Genomic DNA, 25531 nt, shown 5'->3' with positions numbered 1-25531 from the left:
TCCCCAGGGGTGGGGGTGGTGTTCCTCTTGATCAAAGAATTCTGCATGCAATCCAAGAGAGGATTTCATGGTTGTCTAGATAATGCATTGCCTTCCCTGAACTTGCACAGGAATTTCCAAACAGCACTGCAATAAGACACTATGGGCCAATTTAAAATGAAGAATTCTTTTTTTCAATACGGCATTCATGACTTAATTATGATTGAGCCAGGGGGACTTTGCTCACCACTAGACAAAATATGTTGGGGTGGAAGAGTTTAAAGAACAAGATAACACATATGTGATAATATCTAGTAAGATGAAAACCATGACAACATTTTGAAGGAAATGTAAATTACTGTAGCATGAAAAGACATTTTGAAACTTCTGAGATAATTTACCGAGGGGATTAAATGAAAGCAGGGCAGGGGTTTTATAAGGCTATCCGGAATCTGAAATAATCACTGTTATCTGGCCTGAATTTACCATTTTGAGAATTTTGACAGCATTAACAAAGAATAACACACACAGCACACAAGCACCAACAATGAAGCAGAACTTCTCCCTGGTCTCCAGCCTTTGACATCTTCACCTCTGCAGCTTAGCCAACCTATAAACAAACCTCAAGCTCCCAAGCTGCCTTCATTGGAGATGCAACTATGGACGCTTCTCAGTATGCCCCTCATTCCTTTGTGGCAGATGTCACTGCAAGATGTGCACACTGGCTCAAACACTGTCACTTTTCTCAACAGTTACAAACTGGAGTTCACCTCCAATCTGTCTCTGAGATTCTTTCTGTCTCTGATATTCAACGATCCACAAAAATGCTCCAGTGGAAGCCATAGAACCAGTTCCTAGGGAAGAATTTTGGTATGGCATCTATTTAATATTCTTTGTGGTTCTGAAGAAGGAAAGAACATCATGGAGAGCAATCCTAGATCTAAAATTCCTCAGTTGATCCTCCCAGTACAGGAAATTCAGGATAGAAACCCTATCCTCTCATCAAAGAAGTTATCTACCCTCAGGGTCTGCGCAAATCTATAGCTCTCCAAGGAGCCTATCTTCACATCCCAATCTATTCTGGGGTGTGTGGTGTGTTAGGTCAGAGGTATTGCTTCTGGTGAGGTTTGTTGCACAAGACCTCACAATCAAGTTGCAATGTTCTAGAACTGCTTTGAGTTTCTGAATCAATAATTTAAGCTACAATATGAGCCATCTACATTAAGTGGTAGGAGTTCATGTGCTTTCCTTTAACAGTGCATGGACATTTACCTTTTTGAAGAAACTGTTTCTATTCAGAAAGAAGTTTGAAAATTTTGGGGATATTATATTAGTTTTCAGATTAATCACTATAAAACAGAGTGATTATATAATGTGTGCTCTTGATTATTTAACTGATTTCAGCATTTGTATGTCACCCCATAACATTTACCGGTAGCTCTCTGGATGGTTTACAACAAATAGTAAAATAAAAATAGAAATGTAAATATATGAAATAAAACATGAAACCATAAAAACAAAAACAAAGCTCTTCACATACCCCAAAATCAGCACAAATTTAAAAGCTGTGAGGCCCAGAATATATAAGATATGTAGGAAGCCTAGCTGAACAGAAATGACTTTGGTGATGAAAATACCACAAAGCTGGTGCCATGAGAGACTCACTGGGGAGGCTGTTCCATAACCGTAGTGCCACTGCTAGAAAAGCCCCTCTTCCTGATGCCTCATATCATTTGGTGCAGGCAACTAAAGCAGGTTATATCAGAATATAATGCTCTAGAAAATCCAGGAAGTATATTGATTGTACACCCTTCAGGCAGAGATTTCTGAACTACTGTATTTTGTTTTAGGAAACATAAACACAGCCCCAACTGTTAGGCGAAGATGCCTGAAAACACCCAAAAAGCTTTATAACCGTGAGGTACAAAACATAACAGGAGTGCATTATCTGCATTAAAAATAATGAGTAATCTCAACAACATTACAAGTGCCATTCTTAAACTAATTTGTACTGAAACAAAATTATGCTAATTCATTTCATTCCACAGCTTCCCCCAAAGGCTATACATTCAGCCTCAAATTATTAAAGTTCCTCAGAAAGAAATAATGAAAAGGGGGAAGTCACTATGCAATTATCTATAGAGTCCTCAAGAAATCATTTAGGATGATAGAAATGGGCAGCACATAGGAAGAAGAAAATTCTGTTTTCCACCAAACTGTCACCTTTGCCTGAGTTTTTCCAGGTTATTTTGCAAAAGGGGGGAAAGATTTTATTATCTCCATTTAGAAGATTGAGAAAAATATTAAAAAACCAATAAACCTCTCTAAGGTGAAAAACAACAGGGGACAGATACTCTTTGTGTCCCTTAATTGCCACACATTCTAGATTCAGTTTTCACCAACATAAGGCTGATACTAAACACCAACTAGTTGACAATCACTTAGGGATGTAAATTGAAGGAACTAATTCAAGGCAGATAATTGTCAAGAGCCGTGATTGTGGGTTTGTTTTTCTGTAAATCCTTTGCAACACCCTTTTATGTACACCTAGCAAGAAGTTCCAGATCAATTTAACAGGGAACATGATAAATGCTAAAAAGAACTATTTCGGTAATATGTAACACCATATGTTTTAAGATATGGGTCAGTAGCTTGCAGTACTTAAATGTAATTAGACAATAAGGTAAAGGTACTTGCTTAATTGGAGGAACAAGTGTGATACTGGATTTTTCTGAGATTTTGTTGTCCATTTTAGTATCTGTCAATGCAGATGTGCTAGCTGAAAAGACTGTTGGCAGATTATTAACAAAATTGCTGGGCTCAGAATTATATTAAAATTCAAGGGTGCAATTTGCATCTATTTGCATTTTCATGATGACAATACAGCACCTTGTCAATTTAAAAGCCAGGCAAGGTCAAAAATCAAAGGTGTTTCAGCTGGCAAATCCATATGCTGGGACAGCTGACTGCTTTGATAAGCAATAAGCAGTTGCTGGTTAAAGGTATTTTACTGGAGGCCTGCAGGAGGCAGCTGCCTTTTTTAATATGTAACCTTAAGAGGTGAACATTCATTGGCAGCAAATATACAACAAGTGTATATTAGTATAAAGTAATTTGTGTTCATATATATATATATATATATATATATATATACACACACACACACACACACACACACAGGTAGCTCACAACTTACACACATTTAACTTCTGTGTGTTCAGCTTTATGCACTTGGCAGTTAAATATCTAAATTAATATGTGGAAAGTGGGCAGGGTTCTGAGAAAAATGACTTTGGCAATCCCACCTGCCATTGAACCCAGTGAGTTTAGACTTTATGTGCAATCCCCAGAGTGAAAGTTGAGAATTGCCTGCATGTGTATGTCATTTGCAATACCAATAATTTAATGTCACAGTTCTTAAACAGAGTTTTCTTCCTTTTTATGTATCCTTTTGAAGAATGTCACGGTTCTTAAACAGTTTTCTTCATTTTTATGTATGCTTTTGAAGATATGTATCGGTCTGAAAATGGCTTAACATACAGCACCCACATAATTTAGCAATAATTGAAGTATGCGAGGAAATATTGACTACAAATTAAACATCTGGTGGATTATTATAAATGCCTATTATTCAGTTTAAATACAAGGGTATACTTTGGGGAAATTTCTTAGGACAGAGAAGTAATGAAGAGATAAAGCAATTTTACAAGCTAATTGTTCTCCTTAAACTGTTTGTGTCTCAGACTTTTGCATTGGGAAAATGTTTAACAGAGTACAAGCTCAAGACTATGGCTCATTATATGACAATCTCTACAGAGTTTTTCTCAGCTACAAAGGGAACTATGGGCCCTGCCATTTGCTATAAAACCAATAAAGAATCTACACCATGGATAGATGCTCTGAAGCAACAAGCCCTTCAAGTATTCAAAGAGTGCTGTCATTCCCCTTTCAGTCTTCCTCTTCAGGATAAATATGCCAAATCCCTTCACCAATTTTTCATTGGAAGGGTTATCCATAATGTGAGAATCTTCACTACCCTCCTATGGATTCCATCCAAACTTCCTGTATCTATCTTAAAGTAAAGCACCCAGAAGTGGGCACTGTACTACTGAAAATGACTGTGTAATGCAGAATAAAGTGGATCTAAAATGAAATCAAAGAAATACATCACACCACCTACAAAAGGGAGTATGCCAGTAAGCAAACTTCTAGACTAAATAAGAGCATGGATCTGTGCAGGCTGAAAGAAAAAACAGAATGCAGTATAGACATTATATTACCGGGTAGCAAAGAGGAATCAATAAGCATATCACACACACCCTGTGAGAAATAGAAAGAAAGAAATATATTCATGAATGCACAAAAATACACACACCTGTCTATGTAGGGCAAGGACAGTTAACCTTTTTTCTGTCAAAGGAAACTGAGGACTGGCCACCTCTCTGAGAGTGACATACCAGCGGTGGCTGTGGCCAATGCACATGTGTGGAGGCACACACACAGTATACAGATACAGGAAGGCATGCACACAGAGCCACACATTCGGGCATGCAACACTGCAACGAAGACTTTAAAATGCTTTGGTTCTGCTCTCACAGCAGTGCTAGAGTGGGAGGCTTTCCTACTCAGCTCTGCATCTAGAGTGAAGTGAAAGCATTTCTCAATTGCAGTGCTAAGAAATGAGGCAATCATACCTCAGCACTGTAATGGAGAAGAAAAACAAATCAATGTGTTCAATAATTCAATCAATACATTCAAATGTATTCTTGCCTGGCAAAGGCACCTATTCTGCTCTTCTGGTTTGGTACTACTGCAAAAAAAAGCTTTCCTTCCTGTTTCCTGAGATCGAAAACCTTGCAATTGTACCATTGGGAGGAATAAGTGCCTTTGTAGGGAAAACTGAGGCAGAGGCTCCTGATTTCTGGAGCACTGGTGATACCCTACAGCATCCCTCAGCAGCACATTTTTTAAACAATTAATTGCCAAATTATTGAGGATCTTTGGAGCCACCAAAACTGCTTGGGGGAGCCAAATTCAGCCCACAGGCCACTGATCTAGGGTCAGGCAGTAAATATAAACAACTTGAAACATCACTTTACCCATCCTAAACCAACTATAATGATCCCTTTAGTGAAGAAAAGCCTGAAGGGTTAGCCAGTTGTCAGGAACACTTTGTCTGTAATACAGTAATAGCACATGTCCACCACTTCCAGTTGACTGATTTCAATGTTTACAGTAGGTCAGTCTATGAACTGTTGACTTCTGAGCAGAAACAATGTAACTGTACAAGTTCCTTTTTGTGATATAGGCATTTAAAAGCCCGAAAAACTAACAGTGTTCCACCAAACTTTGCTCTTAATGCAGGAGGTCTAGGTCAATAGTTTGCAAGCAGAACAGTACGTAAAATTTAAGGGAGTATGCCTCTATTTGCCTCTATTAAGGGAGTATGCCTCTATTTGCATTTAACCCCTTTCCCAATACTAATATAGCCTTTTCGTAACAATAGTGAAGTGTCCCATCCTATACCAGCAGGTTTGCTCATGTGTGAGTGAGAGAGAGAGAGTGCAAGCAGGTGACAAGATTAATACTACCCATTTTCATTTTAAATCCCATGATATTTATGACACAATGTTGCATAACTATTTATTGCAGTAAATATGTCACTGCACATATACATTCCCTAGCATTAGAACATAGGAAGATGGCTTATATACAAACTTTTTACTGACTAAACACCCATGGGTTCAATTAGCTTGGTATTGTCTACACTGACTTGCAGGGTCTCGGGGACTTGGGACTTTCTGCATGCAAGGCAAATGTTCTGTCACTGACAGTCTTGTAGTGAATTCTCTCAGTGCAAATACAGAAAATACAGAATTACCATATAGCAGGGGTGGCCAACTCCCAAGAGACTGCGATCTACTCACAGAGTTAAAAACTGGCAGTGATCTACCCCCTTTTTGGGGGTTCAGGTCAAAGTTGCTGAGCTTTTTTTAGGAAGGAGGAAGGCCCATTTGGGGGGGGGGTTGGGTCAAAGTTGTTGAGTTTTTTCAGGGAGTAGGTAAAATGTTGAGCTTTTTTAGGGGAGCCACAGTTGTTCAGCTTCTTTGAGGGGAGCCAATGATTTACCGCAGACATCCAGTGATCTACCAGTAGATCAAGATCTACCTGTTGGACATGCCTGCCATATAGCCTTGAGTCTGAACACTGAAACACCTGTCCTTTGAGAATGGATGATAAAGTTTGACTAAGGAGCTTACTGCTAACTTTCTTCTATCAGTTATCATTCCATCAAAATATGAGATTTGTCAGTTTCCTTAAGAACATAGAACTGCAGGCAGTCAACAGATTAATAACATTAAACTGATTGGATTCAGCTAAGAAATGGAAATACCATTAAATGAGGCAATAATAATAATAATAATAATATGCAATACTTTAAAGACTTGTAAAAATTCACTGAGTTATCCTGGTACTGACACACAGTAAGGTAAAGGTAAAGGGACCCCTGACCATCAGGTTCAGTCGTATCCGAATCTGGGGTTGCGGCGCTCATCTCGCTCTATAGGCCGAGGGAGCCGGCGTTTGTCCACAGACAGCTTCCGGGTCATGTGGCCAGCATGAATAAGCCGCTTCTGGCGAACCAGAGCAGCGCACAGAAACGCCGTTTACCTTCCCACTAGAGCGATCCCTATTTATCTACTTGTACTTTGACATGCTTTCGAAATGCTAGGTGGGCAGGAGCTGGGACCGAGCAATGTGAGCTCACCCCGTCGCAGGGATTTGAACCGCCAACCTGCTGATCAGCAAGCGCTAGACTCTGTCGTTTAACCCACAGCGCCACCTGGGTCCCATCTGGCACACAGTACCCTCCTTTAAAACAGTTGCAACACAGGCAGCTATTGGTGCATCATCTTCAGCACTGATTTGCAAACTCAGGGTTAGCTGAAAATCCTTTGAACATTCTTAATCAAAATCCCAAAATACCCTTGGTTCACTTCTGTCAGGAAAAAAATGCTTCACAAATGCACAGACATTCCTTACTATGTGACTTGTAAGGAATAGCAAGGTAGCAATTCTATACACATTCATAGGAGTAAGCCCCATTGAACTTAATGGCTCTTACTTCTGAGAAAATGTGAACATGATTGCACTGTAAACCTTACACATGCAGGCTAGGTTGTTGGCCTGTATTAACACTTTTTTCTATCAGGACATTTATTCCAGACCATTTTCCTTTGTTTTCCTTCTTCATTCACAGGCCATTGCATGCATGCCAGCAAATGAATTATCTTGAATACAATATTCATTTGTTCTAAGCATAAAGACACAAACAGAAGTAGCTTTTGGCATTTCTGGCCATGTTGTTCTTAGGACACAATAATAGTTTTGCCATGTAATGTAGAAATCCCGCAACAAAAACTTGGTGACAACCTTTCTTGCTACTGAACTGGCAACAGCTTAACTCATTCAAGCAGCAAACTAAAATGTTAAATATCTGTTACCTAAAATGTCACGTGGGAACCATTCATTCATGTCTTCTAGTTATCCAAAATAATGGCCTGTAGTAACATGCCTGTAGCACAATAAGTAGCTTACTGTATTTTTGTTTTATAAAGAGCTTAGTTCAATAATACTGTGTTAAATTTCAATTTGTGGACTACCAATGTATTTTAAACACACATTCTTTTGCTACTCTATCATAGATTGTTTCTTTATCCATATAGCATGTTTGGATATGTCTGTATTAAAAACGATCCTTGCTGTGCAATTTTAAAAACTTGCTTAAAATGTAATGCTCATGATATGAAGGAATAGTACAGCACAATTCTATAGATTGTTTACCCCAATGTAAGCCCCACTAAAAACCATGTGTGTACAGGATTGCAGTCTACAACCTCCACTGAATCTCACACTGCCTCTGTGTTGCAAGTACACATTAATGTAAATGAAGCTTCATTAGAAATAAACTTCTTATGATCGGTTAGAAAGTGTTGATAATACTCAGTTAAGGGTTTCTGATTTTTCCATTTAATTTCACACACCCCTTTTAATCTTTTAAACAAACAAACAAAATGGAGACAAATGGCAATGCTAACAATTTACCCAGCAATACAGTTGCATTATATCTGCATTTAAAATGTCGTCTTCTAATAGATTTTCAGTGTGCAGATCAATGTCTCACACTTTTGTATGTTATAGTAACAATCATACAAGTGTCAGTAACATTGTATAATATGGCACACTTTCTATTGGGGCCAAGAGTTTATTTTTAATAACCCTTGAGCTCACAATCCTAAAAAGCCAGCACTAATCTAAACAGAAAAAAGCCCCAACAACCAAAGGATTGCTAAATCCCAATAAGAAGATTGGTGACCTAGTCCTCATTCTGGAATCAGACCAAATTAGGGCCTTTTCTCATGACATCAGCAACAGAGCTCTCAGCAGGCCTAGTATTATGCACTAAAACTGTAATATTCAGAACGGTTTCTTAAATTTTATGAAATTACACATACAGGGACAGAAAGAAACATGTAGACACACATCCTCATACATACAAGCTACCCACACCACACATGTTTTTATAATCTGTCTGAAGCAATTGGTATGCAACAGACCCACACTAGCTTCTTTCAAGAATCCCAGTGCAGCAACCCTTGTAGCGTGAATTCAAAGTTCTTACCTGTAACCTGCTCTAAAGCTGCTGTGCAGTTAAGAGTGGGCAATAAATATTTTAAATAAAAAGAGATGGGCAGGGGGAAAGAGAGAAAAGGCAATTCAGGTACAGTTTTTAAAAAAGGAAAAGTTCTTAGTATAAGTGGATTGAATGGAACAGTCCAGGGAGAAAATAAACCCAAATGGCTGGTCCCCCACTTTCAATCTTGCCCAGGTGGTATCTCTCCCTTTGTAATGACTACTGCTGGGTGGTAGCTGAAGGAAAGAGGAGCCACTTCCAAGTTGGCCCACTTCCATTTCTCCCTGTGCTGTAGTAGTCTGTCAGGTGGAATGGTAGCTAAAAGCTGTATATTGTTCTAGAAATATTAGCAAGAAATTGTTTGCTGGTAGTACTCGAATCTTGTAAGATCCATAGACAAGAAATTTAATATGAAAGCTCACAAAGATGAGTGCAGCATAACAAGCTTGTTATCAAGATAAGCTAATGCTGGCAAGATTGTCTGTTGTATGTCAAAATATTTTGGCTTTTAGAAATAACAACTTTAAATTGCAAATTTGCCTAATTGTACTCATGATTCACTCAAACTGGTCAGATTCTAATGCATGAGTTGTCAACATGGCTCTGGCAGGCATTCCCTGCTGCTCACAGGGACCTGTTCCACACACTCCAATCTGGCTGAAATGGGGCTTGAAAGAAACCTTGTAAAGGTAGTTAATAGAAGGCATTTCTCAAATCCATTTGCAACATGAAGAGGTTACCTCTCCAGCTGCTGACTAATATGGTCAGAGTTCAAGAGGGAAGACAGTTCTGTTAGAAAATGTGGATTCTGCTTCCAGTCAATATGAGAGCATATTTACCACCACATGAACCTCCATTTCAAAAAATAAAAATAAAAATGGGCAAAAAGTTATGGATATTTTGTTAAATCTGATTAGGAAAAACTGTAACAGACACAGTAATATATAGTTTGCCTCAAATGTCAGTGCTGCTAAGAACATCGCAGGCCAGGCAAGCAAAAGGTAGGTAATTTGCTAGCAGTGGGGTGGCAACAGTGGCAGCAGAAATGGTAGTGGATGGGATCCGAAGTATTTCACACTCTTACTTTTCCAGCCTTCTCTTCCCTACTTGATGCTCCCTCAGCTGGTTAAATCTCACCACCACCATGTGATTCTCATCATGACTGGTGTCAAGCTATTATTAAGGTCCCCCACCCCATAAGCTTAATAATAGCATGAATGCACAGGGCAGGTAATTTCAATCAGAACTATAGATTTAAAGATTTAAAGTTCCTGAGACACTTCCTCTTCTCCCACCCTGCTGGGTTGGCTAGTTACACAGAAACAATTAAATACCCTTCCTTTCCATTGGAGGTCCTTGTTGCACCAACTATCTTAGTCCCAGAATAGAATGAAACAAAACCAGGTTTTCCTACTAATTCGAGGAGAAAATAATTCTAACTTGGCACAATATGACCATTGGGTTCCAAGATGTGTGTGCTGTGGGAGGATGGGTGGACTGCCATGCCATTCAATAAAGGAAGTGAAGGAAGCTAAACACAGACATTTTTACAGCCTCTGTTCCTTCACCCCCAACTGAACCCTGTGCATTGGATAATTGTTTCTGCATTGGAATTGTTTTGCTTTTATAAGTTTTTTTATCACCTGTGTGCTTGCTGCCATGGGTTCCTTCAGGATATAAATTTAATAAAGTTCTGGTTGCTTGCATTGGTCACGCCTTCCAGGAAGGAGGGGAAAATCCTATCCCTGTTTTATATTGCAAGAGACTCTTGACCTATGCTGCTAACAGTGCTGACAATCCTAGAAAGCACATTTTTTGCTGAGAATCTATTGACCTTTACACACAACAAAATCTTGCAGGCTTACGTGACCAACATTTACATTATTCTGTCGATGTGCACCCACGCATAGGGATTTCCCCCTCTATTTGAGGAGAAACTCAAATATGAATAAACCAATTTGTTATTTTCAGTGTCCTATTTTCAACAAAGGCCAACCAGATAACTTCAAGATACTGGCCATAAAGGAAACAGTCCTCCCAATCATGTTGTCTCCTGCTTGTGGGCATCCCATTGAGATCTGGTCGGACACTGTCACAACAGGATGCTGTACCTTGGAGGAAGAGCTGGTCCAATTATTAAGCCCACTTTAGGAAGCTACAATTCTGAAGGAACCAACACAAACTGGCTGGCATCAGCGCCAACCCACTCCCCGCACTCAGAATCAGAACTCTGATTGCAGATCAGGAAGGGGTGCAGCAGCTAAACCAGCTATAAACCTGCTTAGCTGGAATGTAGCCAGAATTGAAGCAACACTGTATCCTGCTGTGCTCTCTGCTGGACAACTATATTATCTTTAATATCTTGACGTCGATGATAGGATACCTGCTCCGTGTTTGCAGTCTCATCCCTAGACGGCTCATTGGTCTCTCTGAATTTTGAGCCACGTGTAAGGGATGGCTGGAATGAGATACAGCAACTGGTATTCAGTGGTAGACACACTATAAACTAAATCATTTAGTGATAGCAGCTAATAGCCACCGATAAACCTCTCATCCACATTTTTAAAAGTTCCTCCTGACAATGTGATGTGGCAGGCTTGACAGCTGTGCTGAAAGTTGAGACGTGCCAGAGAAGCTAGGTGACGTCTCCCAAACCTGTCCTTGTTACACACATAGCTGTTCTAAGCCTTCACTTGAGACCCTAGGGATAGGAATAAGGTAGGTAGGAATTGTTAACAAGCTTGTTTGCATTAGAACTGAAAAGTATGTTCTATAAGCTAACCCTTGTTTCCAATCGTGAAGCTCTGTCCTTTTAGTCTAGGAATAATGTTAAGCACTATTTTCAGAATTTGGTGGAACTGTGGTGGACTCCTGACTGGAGAAATATTTCCCTGCTGTCTTCTCCCTTGATGCCTGACCTTCTACCCTGCTCACATTGTTCCGATTTATAAGGAATAAGGGTGCTCTCAGCCCAAGCAGAGACAAGTAGCAAAACAAGGAGTAGTGGCATTAACCTCACTGGGGCAGAAATAGGATGTGTTTTGCTTTTTATTTAATGTTGGAGAGCTTCCTAGGTCAAAGGCATTGGGCATCAGGTTTCCCTTTTAAAGTAATCATCACCATAGCTTGTACCGGTAATCACAAATTTCCATATGAACTAAGCATTGTGAATAAGTACTTTTTTTCTGAACTGTTCGTTAATTTCATTAAGTGACTCTGAATTCTACTACTGTAAGATAAAAGGTACCTAGTCATTTTCTCTACATAAGCAAACTTTCACACGCCTCTATCATGTCCCATCCCATTATCCTTTTCATAAACTTCTATCATGTCCCCACACTCAGTTACCTTTCTTCCTAAGCTAAAAAGCCTCTAGATTTCCTCATTAGGAAGGTGATCCAACCACTTTATCACCTTGATTCCTCTTTCTATACCTTTCCCCAGTTTTATATTATTATTATTATTTTTAAATGGAGAGCACTACAAATACACCCACAACATATTTATTATACTGGCATTACAATCTTGGTGGCAGTTTTATTTTCAGTCTATTTCCCAATAATCCCTAGCATGGATTTGGCTTTTTTTTTTTAACCACTGTCTCACAAGGATGCCTTTGATGCTATATAAATTGCTTGCTCTTTCTGAACAGTTATCACCAAGACCCATTCCCTGAGAATAAAAGTGTGAAATTCTAGACAGGCCTTTCTTTGAAGAGAATGCGAACCAAAAGTCTCTTGACTGATAGAAAGCCTGAAATGGCACACTTCAGATAGATTCAGACACAGCTATAGAATCCAACTGCGGTACAGAATAACCAGCAGTTCCCTATCTGTATTGTTAATGCTTCTTTTCCTTGCCGGTGTTTCCTGCTGCTCTATACTCTCACTGCTCATCAATATCACAAGGGCAAATATATTTTGAGGGAAAGGCTGAATTGCTAGGTGAATTATCACATAGAGCCTTGGGAGAAGGATTACTCAATTTCTGCTTTTGTTTTCTACTGCCAGTATTCCAGACTGAATACACACTAACCATGTGCTTTTTATAAGCATATTTCCTTTCTTAGAGGTACTCTCCTTCTGATATAAAAGAGAAGTAAGTTTCCTTTGCAACCAGCCTTCACCAAATAAACACCTTAGATCGTATATAGTAAAAAAAAAAAAAAAATCTCCCTCCCTCCCTTCTAGTATTTACCTCCACTTCACAGCCGTATTCTGAGCCATCTAGAAGGATTACTTTGCACTGCATATTTTTCGGTTTTTTGACAATCTTTAGAGGAGATCTGGAAAGCTTGCTTGAGGATGATTTCTGAGAGAGCTTGTCGTCTTCAAACTGCTGGTATTCCAGTTGTTTTGCTGCTGCAGCAGCAAATTCGCGTTCTTTGTCACTGCCCTACAAAGAGAAAATAGGGAGATTAAGTTCTAATTTCAGATTAAAAAAATGTGGCCGATTGCAGCGAGCTTTCAGAATCACAAGGTGCAATCAGACATGCCTTACAGAGGACTAGTTACAGCCACATTTTGAAACTGCAACGTAACTGCAGTGCAGAGGAATTTCATTCAATGTTTTGAAAAGCTTTTCTACTCAATGAAACTGCTGCTCCATTTTATAACTGCTAATTCATAGTGTAAAGTGTTAAGAAGAATCATTTCAGTATATGACATATATTAAACCTTTGCAAGAGTCCTGAGTTTTATATTTCTAATAATTTAGTTTTTTCATCATAGGTACACACACAATATTTACATTTAACAGAGATTTGATTATTTATTTTTATTTCATAAAATGTATATACTGCTTGATTGTAGAAAAACCTCAAAAGCAGTTTTTTTAAAAACAAACAAAGATATAACAATAAAACTATCTCTAAAAAAAATTACAACCATAATTTTAAACATAAGGAAGGTTAAAACTGCAGTGAAATAGACTAAAACAAATTAAAATGCCTACAAACTTTCTAAACATCTGGGTAGAGCTCATAGTTCATAATGCATGAAAAGGAGTCTGAATTTAAAAGATCCAATGTGACATATGGCTGAATGCAATATGCCGCCTTTCAGGAAAGAAGGGGATGACGATTATAGTCCAGCCAACACTGTGTGCTCTTCCCACCTGGCAGTTACATTCCAGTGGCGGTGCCACTTTGGTAGCAGCTAACTCTGTACACAGCTCTTCCACAACTAGTTCAGAAGCAACATTTCAACAGCAACTGAAATGTAGTAAAACATTAGTTAAAGCTTAGAAATTTAATCTTATTTTCATCTGGCCATCATAAAAAAACAAAATCAAATCTGATTCAGCTCGAAATGACTTCATAGTAAGTCAGCAGCCTGCAGAACTGACATCCATCACAAATTAATCCTCCAAGTCTGTTTCCTTCACTGTAACAAGCCTCCATGAGAATGAATCAAATCTGGCCAAAAGCCTTAATCTGCTTTCAGAGCCAAAGAATTGTGTGTTGCACAATATGTGGGAAAGTGCAGGGCTTCACTGAATATAGTAGAGCACAGGGTGACAGGAATTACATTTGCTTGTGAAAACTAGTGGGTAGTGCAGAGAAAACAGATAAATATATATATACACACAAACCTGCTGGTAATGTTTAGTTTGAACTATAAACAGGATCATTAGTATTATAAAAGGGAAGGATGTGGATACCAAAGTCTAGAAGTACTGGGTAGCTAACCAGGACAAAACTAAGCCGGGGAGAATTTATCCAGGTTAGACTGTCACAGAAGAACCTTTATAGTAATTTGTGCTGTGCACAAAAACATGCCAGGAACTATTAGAGCAGGACCCCAAACTGTCAAGATGTGTTCATGCACCTTCACAGGGAATTAAGTCTCATCTTCCTAAAGAAGCCTGACATCCTGTTCATGCAGTTATCTAGGGCAAAATGACCAGGGAGACACAACTTGCATTCAGTATTTTATTTTTTATTTTACATGCATAAATGCACATTCTTTCATGTGTGATGAACTCTTTTTCAAAGGTTATTTGTGATGCATTTCCACAAGCAATTTGATTATCTGGCTAATGGCACCATAAATTAACATCTAACAGGGAAGAAAAATTGTGTTAATGCTCTTTTTGGATCAAGCTACCTTCAGCTAGACTCAGAGCAACACTGAAATTGCTCAAATTTTCACACAGGCAGACTTCCCACTGCTTTCTTTTGTGGGGGGGGGGAATCTAAATATTTATTTCTAACCAGACTAATCTATACATTTTGGTTTGTAGCTTTGGTTCAGAGTTTGATATAATGTCTGATTAGTCCAACAACACCTGTTGTTGATGGAGTAAAGAATGTATGTATTATTCTAACCAAAGCCTACTACTGGTATATAGTTAGTTAGAGATGGGGAACCTATTCCATACCTGCCTTGTTTTGAAGGGGGCAATGCAGCTAGTTATCCATGCACACCGCTCTTGGCTTAATGCTAATACACATGCCATGTCTCTTTAAACAAAGTTGTCAACTATTTAATCCCAGTCATTGCTGTCTGCCTCCTTTATTTCCTTTCCCATTAACAACATTCTAATGTGATGCACCTTGTTTATGTCCAAAAGCAATGCTTTATTAAAGAGGGGGAAAGCCTCAGGGCTGAGTAATTTTTCAGTGTTAACACAACTGAAAGTAGTTAAAATATAGTCATCTTGTAAGTACCAGACCTTAATGAATGTAAGGTTTTGTTAGTCTCAAACATCACTCAACCCCAAATAAAATGGGATTTCAACAGGTGTCAAAGCTGAAATGTGTTTCCAACCTCTGCAAAATTTACAGTTATCTAACACTGTGATGAATAGTGAAAGGTCCCCCCCTTTTAACAATGGCAATAGGTTTTAAAAATTAAGGCCAGCATGTAAGACAATCTGACAAAAATTACAAAAATATTATATGACTGAAATTGAGAGAGAGAATAGTATCTAACCTCTCCGCTCCATCCCCAGTAGATCACCAATCAGTGTGCAAGAGTACCCTGATATCTGTGTCTAAGGAAAGTTGTGCTTTGACTTTCCAGTGTATGTTAAGACTTTTAAAGAAACTATCCAAGTTCTGATCTTACCGGTTCCTTTTTCACAGGAGTGCTGTGAGCTGCAACACCAGAAAATTGTTCTAATGCATTCTGGTGCTCTTCACTCAGCTGCTGCTGCTGCTGCTGCTGTCGCTGTCCTTGGGCCCCTGTCCCACCTGATCCTTGTTGACCCGAAGCTTCTTTCTGCTCTTGATCCTGATCCTTTGATTCAGAATCTGATCCAGATTCTGTAGTCATGGTTGATTATTCTACAACAGAAATAAAACTATTCAGTATCATTAAAAAAATCAAAAGAATGCAAAAACTGAATTGACAAACAAGAAAGATGGTTTTAAGTGTCACAAAGTATGGGTGGCAAAGTTAAGACCATTTGTGGGTGATGGGGAGTCACACCCACCCACCTACCTCTACATACAAGGGGATTTTTTTATTAGTTATCTTCACACTTGCTCTCCTGTCCCCTCACCACACTTAGGTGGTCTGAATATGATTGAATGCAAGGTTCTTCTTAACTCTGGTCACTGAATCCAGCTACCAGAACTACTCCTACTTAGGGACTTGTTTAAAATTCTGGAGGACTATAAACCTTTTGTCAGATAACTGATTACCCTTTATCCAACTCTTCCAACAGAACCCCAAGGAAATTAAACTGAAAACACCCTGTTCCTGCTGGGTGGCTCAATGCAAAATCTTTGTGTGGCTCAGGGATATCACAGAAATTAGGGTCTCATCATGGCCTGGCCTTAGCCTATGACACACCTTTTATGTATACGCTATAGATAATCTTAGAACTCAAGAGTAAAAGTTTTCAAATTAATAAATGCAGCATCGTCACAATTTGAATCTATCAAAAACAAAAGTATGACCGTAACTATCTGATTTTGTTAATCAACATGTAATTTGCTTTAAATCTGGTAGCCATAATAATTTATTTAATTGAGTAACTATGGAATTAACAGAGGGGAAATACTCCTTTAAAAAGAAAATGAGTATTTTCTGTTAACTATCTACTGCTATGTGATGTTCTTCACTAATTATCAGTTATCAATGGGATCACTGTAGCAATGACTCAAAATCATCACTTAGATGGCCCACCTCAAACTCTCCCCAATTAAATATATTGTATGGGGTTGCCTATCTTCAGAAGGGTGGACTAAAAGTATTAAAAAATTAACTATGGTTTAATCATGTGATGGCTGAACCAGGCCACTGTATGAAAGTCCAGTATCTTAATCCAGTAAAACAGCCCTAGTAAAAATAACAAAATCCATTCTTGCAATCCTATTGAAATTTACTATGAAATATAAGCTCACACATGCCAATGTATCAAAAGTTATCTATGGAAGTAGTTACAGAGCAAATCCTACATAAAGAAGTTTATGAAAATAGGTTTGATGTATTTATTTAACAAAATTTATATATCACTTGATTGTAACAAAAACCTGTACACACTTTACAAAAATATAAAATAAAAACATTTAAAATATAAATAAAAAAACAGTAAAACAGATTTTTTTTAAAATGATAAAAGTGGGGGTGGGGGGGTTGTAGCCAAAAAAATTGCAGTCTGCAAATAAACAACAGAGGAAAAGAAACTGGAAACACAGGGTGCAAATTCTCACATGAAGTCTATTGTAACATTTCTTTTATAAGGAAACAGCAATGATAAACAGTGTAACTTATTGACTCAATCTATACCAAAAAGAGTATTTGTGAAAGGCCAGTATTATAGCCAGATAGCTCTGGAAACTGAATACAAATGAACAATAAATATTTCATCAAGCAATTAAGGAGGAAAGAAGGGTTCACTAAAATGGCTCATTACAATCCTCAATAGACTCACTTAAAAAAAAAAACCATTCAGGTCTAATCTCCTTCTTTTCTGACCTTTTTTTTTTCAGTATTTTTCTTCTGATTTCCTTGCTGTGCATTAGCTTTCTTCCCTTCCCTCTGATTGATGATGACTATAGTGTACTTTCCGTAAAGGTTTCACTGGGATAGTTCAGCTTATTGCCTCATCACTTTTTTGTTGGAGAAACATCATTAGTACAACCTACTTGCTTACAAGGGGTGCATGCACACACATTATTCACCATTTAAAAGCTTGATTAATTTAATGCTTTAAAAGACAATATGTGTTTGAGACAAATTGTTCGTCAGCAATTTGTCCCAGCTATGCACAAAGTACTGTAATTCTGTCTTCTCTCTAGTATGGAACATGTAGAAATATCATCAGTGTATGATCAAGATTTTGGCCCTGAACTAAAATGTGACCTGACAACTACTTAGCTGGTAATTATAAATCACTAACGTTTCTTAAATTTCATTTTTATTATGCTTGAGTCACTTACATCTTATTGTATCCTGGAGAAGAGCATGGCTGACAGGAGCAATCCTCCCAGGGGACAAAGATATATACTGCATTATTTTGTGAGTTTATTAAAAGTATGCAAGATCTGCATGCCTGCCTAGCCAGCATGAGGTTACCTGTATATTTCATTTCCCCCAATACTATCACAAGGCTCTGAAATGAGTCTAAGATGTCTAGAATGCCTCAATATCCTATTCTGTTTTTTCTATGTGGATGATATTGAACTGTGCTAAAACATGCAACGGGAAGCAAAATGCCTGTATTTTAATAATATAGTAAATGGGACCCAAATTTTCAAGAAATATCCACATGGTTCGGTGATACAGGAAAAGGCAACAGGAAGCAAAAAACATACAATCTATGGGCAACTGCTTATATCTATTGTTTTTAAAGCGATATAAAATAAAAGCATTCAAACACAATTTAATTAATGGCAGTTCGGTCACTGGTGTAAGTTCTGTAAAGATCTTAGGCAACACAACTAACATTTAATAAAATCAATAGTTTTTAACTGTAAGAATTTAAGGATATCACGACACCCATTTTCTGTTCATGATCATATTATGCTCATTAGTGCTGTCATACCGGTATATTCAGTTTATTTTAAAATAATCAACAGTAAAATGCCAACAGAAACCAGAATGATGTGTCTTCAAGAGACTCAATTTATTTTTGCATTGGTTCTTTGTTCTACACATTGACTACTATAGCACACACAAAAAATACCCTTACTTTATGCAAATGAGGTTATTTAAGCATTGCCTTTTAGTTTTGCTCCTCTAGGTATATATGTTTCCATGAATGTCTCTCTATGCTCAACATCTAAATGTGAATGAGACTGCCTCACACTTTTAAAATGGTTATCCTAAATTTAACATATGCATACTAATATGATCCAACTCCTAGGGGCCAAGGTCCTTTTGTCCCCCCCCTTGAGTATTTTAGGGGGCTGCCTCCCCCCAAAGTTGATGGGCACTGCCATTCAAATGGTGTGCATTTGCCATGTCTTGTGGTGGATTATGTGGGGTGGGGCTAACATGCCCCTCCCCATATTATATTCAAGTTGTAAACCCTGCTAGCAATTAGAAAAACAGTATGTAGCAAAGTGGGCAGTTCACTAAGGGCTAAATTGCATGATGAAGTAAACTGGATCCACAATTGGACCTTCTTCTTCTTTTTCCCTTTAAGGCAACCTTGATATTGAACCTTGACACTAGGGAGACGTTTTTAACAATTCCCTCTGCACTGAGTTATATCCCCACCAAGTGCAGTTAGTTCCCTGTGGCACTGGCAGTATGACAACTAAATCCTCTCAGACCCCCCCCCCTTTAATTTACTCTGGCCACAGAAACAGTGCCAGCAGACCTGCAAAACACACATGCCCGCATTAATGCATAACAAAAGCTGTTTCCTATGTATGATTAGCCTATGTTTTTTCTGGAATCCCTTTTTAAAAATCACTGAAACCATTTGCAAAAAATAGACATTTGAATAGAAGCATTCATTTCAAAATTGTAAATGCCATTCTTATTAATTTCATGGCTTAAGTTTAAATTTGCAACTACTCAAACATCCCCCCCCCAAAAAAAAATGAACTACGATCCCCTAAAATGGAGTTTGTGTGATCCTTCTTTGTGCTAGGTGTAATGTACAAACAAAGAGTGAAAGGCAAAAGTAGGGCACAAAGACAGATGTTCTGTGCCATCAAGCATCCATCACAATGGTTGAACAGAAGATTAAATCTTACGTTATTTTCCACATTAAGGGGAAAAATCCTTTTGAGTTTAACCATGAACACTGGTCTCTCTTCAAAGTCATATAGCTTGACCCTGAAAACATCTTCCAGGTGCACCTTGATCAATTGCAGATGTTTCCAGGATTGAACTAGCAGCTGCAACCACAATCAGTTTCAACTGAACACTGACTGGAGTAAGCAAAGAAAACAAACCCTAACTTTACTCTTAGTCATCAAAAGAACTGTTTAAAGAATTCCTTCCTCCCCCACAGATCACCCCTTTTTGTACCTACTGGATTATACTAATTTATGTTCCAATTTACATAGTACACACACTACAATATGATCCTTGATATCTGCTTGCTTTTGTTTAAACTTTGTAACTGTTTGGGATAAAAAAATATTAAACTCCTGATAATACACTCGTCTTCAATTTATGGGTCAGATCCTGACTAATGGTGGGTATAATAGTAGCACTACTGTCATATGAATGCATAGATAGATAGATAGATAGCACTACAAATGTTAAACACTGCTAATACAAACAAAATCTAAACCATTTCCGTTTTTGTCTTGACTTCAAAAGCTTGTGGGATATGAGGGGATCTCTTTTGCAAGGCTAGCAGTTGTATAATTTATTAATAGGTTGAGAGTAAGTTCATGTCCATTAGACAAGCAAATTATAGTTGTATCTATGAAATCTATTGGTCTCCACTGGAATCAAGTACATTAAAAGGAACTGCTTCTGCCAGCTTGTCACTTCTGGCAACATATGTACATGAAAATTAACAATCACTCACGGCACAAAACGAGGTATTTCTAGAAGATAATTATATCTTCTGGGAAGTTTTTGTAAATACATGCATGAAAAGTCGAATAATGAAATGAAGACGACAGTAATTGCAGAGCATAACCCATCAGATAGTTGTTTCTATTCTAGTAACTCACTCTTTTCATTTCTATTGGTGCATCTTAATTAAAACACGACGTACAACCAATTTCTCCATTCTGAGTGCAAGATCCACTTATACTGCTTGTCTGATCCCACAACAGGGTTTGAGTGGTATTTACAGACAAAAGTGTGGGGATTCAAGCTGAACGACTTTGCATACGCAGAGGTTATCTACATTGACATAAATTAACAGCAACACTATTATAGCAATTCAGCATTCTTTTTTAAACTTGTGTGTGTGTGTGTGTAAAAAAGCATTAAGCAGATAATGGCTTACAACAGTAACAAATTAGGAACATAGGAAAAATACCTTATACCAAATCAGACCATTATTTCATCTAGTCCAGTACAGTGGTACCTCGGGTTACATACACTTCAGGTTACATACTCCTGCAACATTTCATGTTTCAAACAGGATTGGGCAGTTTTCCACTCCACCCAAAGGTACCAGGAACTGAATCTGGAACTGTATGACTCCTTCCTAGAAATGCCAGGTATTGAACCTAGGAACTTGTGCATACAAAACAATGTCCTTGCCCATAAATTACCAGTGAGCACATAAAAATCTTAAATCCATAGACATTGGACAATTTCTAAGTGCTTTATTTATTATTGTTGTTTCAATTTATAACTCCTCCCTCCTCCCGAAGGAGCCTACCTGTATGTTCAATCCAAAATATTAACCTACCTGACTTGGATAATATTTGTGAAAGGCAACCCTTTCCCCACACTTCCTTCATCTGCTGTGCAGATTTGACCACAGTTGCTCTGCAATAATTACCGTGGGTACCTCGTCTGGGCGACAATCCAGAAAATGGCTCAAAACAAAGTCATGTAAAACTGTTCTAGTTAGCTGAAACACCAGTTTCTAGACAAAAGATAAAGACACAAAGGATGCTCTGGTGCTTGCATGGAAGTTCACTCATGCTGTCCTAAGTAATTATTATTCTGGATTGGCATGATTATGAGCTCGCTGCTGCTGTAGAAGAATGTTTCAGGGATGGCAGCAGGATTCCTGAGCAAACTATCATTCAAAGCCTGTACCAATTGACTGAATGCTAGTTACAGCTAGAACAGGTTTTCCCGTAATGGTGTTTTCAACAGGATTAGGAGAAATGGAAGAAAACACAGTAATCTGAGCAAGGAAGCAAAACAACACACACACACAAACACGCATCATCCTACATCCTACATTTTACTATTTAGCATACCATTGCTGGAAAACCTGTTTTAGCTGCAACCCTAAAGAGAGAACCAACAAGATCTGCTTATTAACTTCAATTAATTGTTTCAAGATATATATTTTCTAACTATAAACATGGTTAGTTGAAAAGGGTAGAACCTCTTTGCCACATTTTGTTTGGTCTTGGTTCATTCCGACCTCAGGAAACCCCTCTGGTGAATCCTTGTCCTAAATTTTAAGTACTTTGTGCTTTCTTTGTCATACCAAAGAACACTAGCACTTAAAAACACAGAGGTTCAAGTACCTATTGTCCTGGCATGTTGAGGAAAGTTTCACTGGACTTCAAAGCCAGCCATAACTCACTTAAAACTTGCTTACCCATTGTTTCCTTGCATATAAGGGTCTGGTGATTTCTGTTTCAGTGTATGTAAAGAAGTGTGCGTGCACATGAAAGCTCATACCAAGAACAAACTTAGTTGATCTCTAAGGACCCAGGTGGCGCTGTGGGTTAAACCACAGAGTCTAGGGCTTGCTGATCAGAAGGTCGGCGGTTCGAATCCCTGCCATGGGGTGAGCTCCCGTTGCTCGGTCCCAGCTCCTGCCCACCTAGCAGTTCGAAAGCACATTAAAGTGCAAGTAGATAAATAGGGACCGCTCCAGCGGGAAGGTAAACGGCGTTTCCGTGCGCTGCTCTGGTTCGCCAGAAGCAGCTTTGTCATGCTGGCCACATGACCTGGAAGCTGTCTGTGGACAAACGCCGGCTCCCATGGCCTATAGAGCGAGATGAGCGCCGCAACCCCAGAGTCGGACACGACTGGACCTGATGGTCAGGGGTCCCTTTACCTTTACCTTTAAGGTGCTACTGGAATGATTTTTTTTATTTTTTATTTTGCTTTCACTTAAAACAATTGAGCTTTAATTTGAGACATGGAATTGAGTCAAGAGTTCTTGGACTTTGAGACATGGAAAATATCACTGGGAGAGCAAAAACTGATGTTTAACAATGCTTACTATCATCTAGGGTTTTGCAAAGCAGATAGGGAGAACACTAGGGGTGCACTGACTCTCAAAATTATAGAAGAAAGCAATTTGGCAGAATATAAAGTCATCTATTCCAGTGTTTTTCAACCACTGTTCCACGGCACACTAGTGTGCCGCGAGATGTTGCCTGGTGTGCCGTGGGAAAAATTGAAAAATTACTTTATATATAGTCAATATAGGCACAGAGGTAAATTTTTTAACATTTTTTAACATTTTCTAATGGTGGTGTGCCTCGTGATTTTTTTCATGAAACAAGTGTGCCTTTGCCCAAAAAAGGTTGAAAAACACTGATCTATTCCATGATTGTTTTGAACAGAGCAGGGGTGAAGAACCTCTTTTAATTTATGCAGTCCTCCAGGCATCTTTCTCTTGCCCTCAAGACTCTCACTAGGCCATGTCCCCTCACTGGTCTGTTCTGCATCCTCCTTGCATTTTCTGCCTAGCTGGAACTTGTCCCTGAACTGTGATAATGTCTCTTGTTGACCTGAGAGGAAATGGGAAAGTGGTGTTTGCGTGTTAGTGGTATCTCTGGCTTCTGCATGAGTGAAATTTAGTCTACCATACAGTACAGGTAAGAGAAATATCCCTGCCCATTTTTCCCCTGGCCCCACTGAAAGTGGAATGTGGCCCCTGGTATATCCCCATGAGGGAATGTGGCCCTCGGATTTATAACTCCCAAGTTATAAAGTAATTCAAGGCAATTGTCATTTGGACTGCTCATCAGAGATGTAAGCATAATGAGATTATTCAGAGACTATGGCACAATGCAAGTTATATCTTTTGGGAAGTCATTTACTGGTGCTAGTGCATAGTTTTGTCTTGAACAACAACAAAATACTGGTTGTAAATAAATACACACTGAATTTGGCTCTACTGAACATACATTTAAGTTCTGAAAATCATTCCATATAAACATGCTCCATGATTTCAGAAATGCCCTGGGGTTTTATAACGCTTAAGGCACATATACCGGACATTACACTTTAGTCACACACCACACACATATTCTCTTTGCCTCTTGGGTCCTGCGTCAAACAGCTGTCATTAATATTCACCCCTTCTGCTAACACTTTCTTTAATCCCAGTAGGGCTTCCTAGCCTATAATTAAACTTTCCAGCTGCTGCACTGCTAGACAGAACCCAAATGGATCATTTGCTTTTAAAACATTCCCGCTTTGCTAGTCCAAGGATGAATTCGAAGAAACTTTTTTCACAATGTCATGGTTCACTCTATTTCTTCCAACCTATGTCATGTATTAAGTGCTTCACATTCCCTAACATTACATTCTGACATGAATGGGCAGCATTTACAAAAGTGCTACTTGTTTCATGTTCAGGACTACTTAGGGAGAGTTGAAAAATCTGAAGGCATGGATGCGATGTTAGTATCAGAGGAAGGGTTTTGTTCAGTTAGGCTCAGGGAAACCTAAGCTAAGGGGTAACAATCATAGTTAGGCAACAATCATAGTTTAATGGCAATTTTAAAAACCAAAGTAGCAGAAACGCAATTAAAAGAGAGATGTATTATTTACATGCCAGAAATGTGAAATCTTTAAAAGGAACGAATCCATCAACAGAAATACTCTTCAAAAAATCAAGAAGGTACTAGGAAATTATTACTATCCAATTAATGAAAATTCTGATCTGCCTTCAGACAGGGAGGTGCAGCACATACACCCCAACAACAACAACTGGGAACCAGGATTTTAAAAAATATAATAAACTTCTTCAACTTGAAGCCTGACAACCCTATCATCAAGTTACACCCCAAGTATTTCAGTGGAGCTCATCTGAAATGTCCCTGAACATCTCATCTAATTTCTCTCAGCATCTTCAAAACATGCAACCTGGCCTTGCAAATGAACTTCTTCCCCAAAAGCCAGCATTGTGTTGCATCACACACACTACCAAAGTGTTTACTAAACAGGGATTAAACTTCTATGTACATACATACACCTACAAATCCTATGATTCGTTCTGAATCAGAATATAACCAATTTTCGAAAAGGAATTCAAAGGCACTTACCCCATTACATAAAGTAGTACTGCTACAAATAAACACCTTTATTTTATTGTTATTTTAAATATATTTTTATTAAAGATTTATTGGCTTACTAAAGTATGCACAATGTCTCTTTTTTCAAGTTACATTTTCTACAGATCAGTTTCATTTGTTGAGATCTTAGTGTTACATTAGGAAGAAAAGAGGGAAAGAGTTGGAGGGGGTCACGGTGAGTGGGGTGGGGTCGGGTGGCAATGCTTCTATTCTACTTAGTGTATGTGTGTGGTTTTGTGTCAGCATCACTTGTGTGGGAATACCTTTATGAACTCCATTCAAAGGAAAACTGGCAAGTGCCCACCAGCCATTTCAATAAAGCACTGCCCCAAATGAACTGCTTAGCCTCCTGACAACAGCAGCATTCTAGGTCACTTACCCTTTTTGTCTCCCTCAAAATATTTAAAGTGACAACATGCCTTGGCTGTCCATTTTGAACTGCACAGCAGAGATAAAAATCAAGCACTCCCGATACCCAA

General features: G+C 38.5%; 1 protein-coding gene across 20 annotated transcripts in view; it reads right to left on the bottom strand.

Annotated features, from left to right (window-relative positions):
• Positions 1-25531, bottom strand: part of EPB41L3 (erythrocyte membrane protein band 4.1 like 3) — a 123202-nt gene that overhangs the window by 41026 nt on the left and 56645 nt on the right. For 19 of the 20 annotated variants that reach the window (XM_033154943.1, XM_033154948.1, XM_033154950.1 and 16 more), the window contains exons 2-3: positions 15745-15962; positions 12872-13069 (exon numbers count right to left, since the gene is read on the bottom strand). In XM_033154943.1, coding sequence (XP_033010834.1) covers positions 12872-13069; positions 15745-15951 — 405 coding nt within the window. In that variant the 5' untranslated portion in view covers positions 15952-15962. The remainder of the gene's footprint in view (positions 1-12871; positions 13070-15744; positions 15963-25531) is intronic. The other variant, XM_033154952.1, reaches the window with a different exon arrangement.

Source organism: Lacerta agilis, chromosome 7 (genome assembly GCF_009819535.1).
Source record: "Lacerta agilis isolate rLacAgi1 chromosome 7, rLacAgi1.pri, whole genome shotgun sequence".
NCBI classification, from domain to species: Eukaryota; Metazoa; Chordata; class Lepidosauria; order Squamata; family Lacertidae; genus Lacerta; species Lacerta agilis.
The sequence above is the reverse complement of the archived record's forward strand: the minus strand, read 5'-3'. Positions and strand labels throughout refer to the sequence as shown.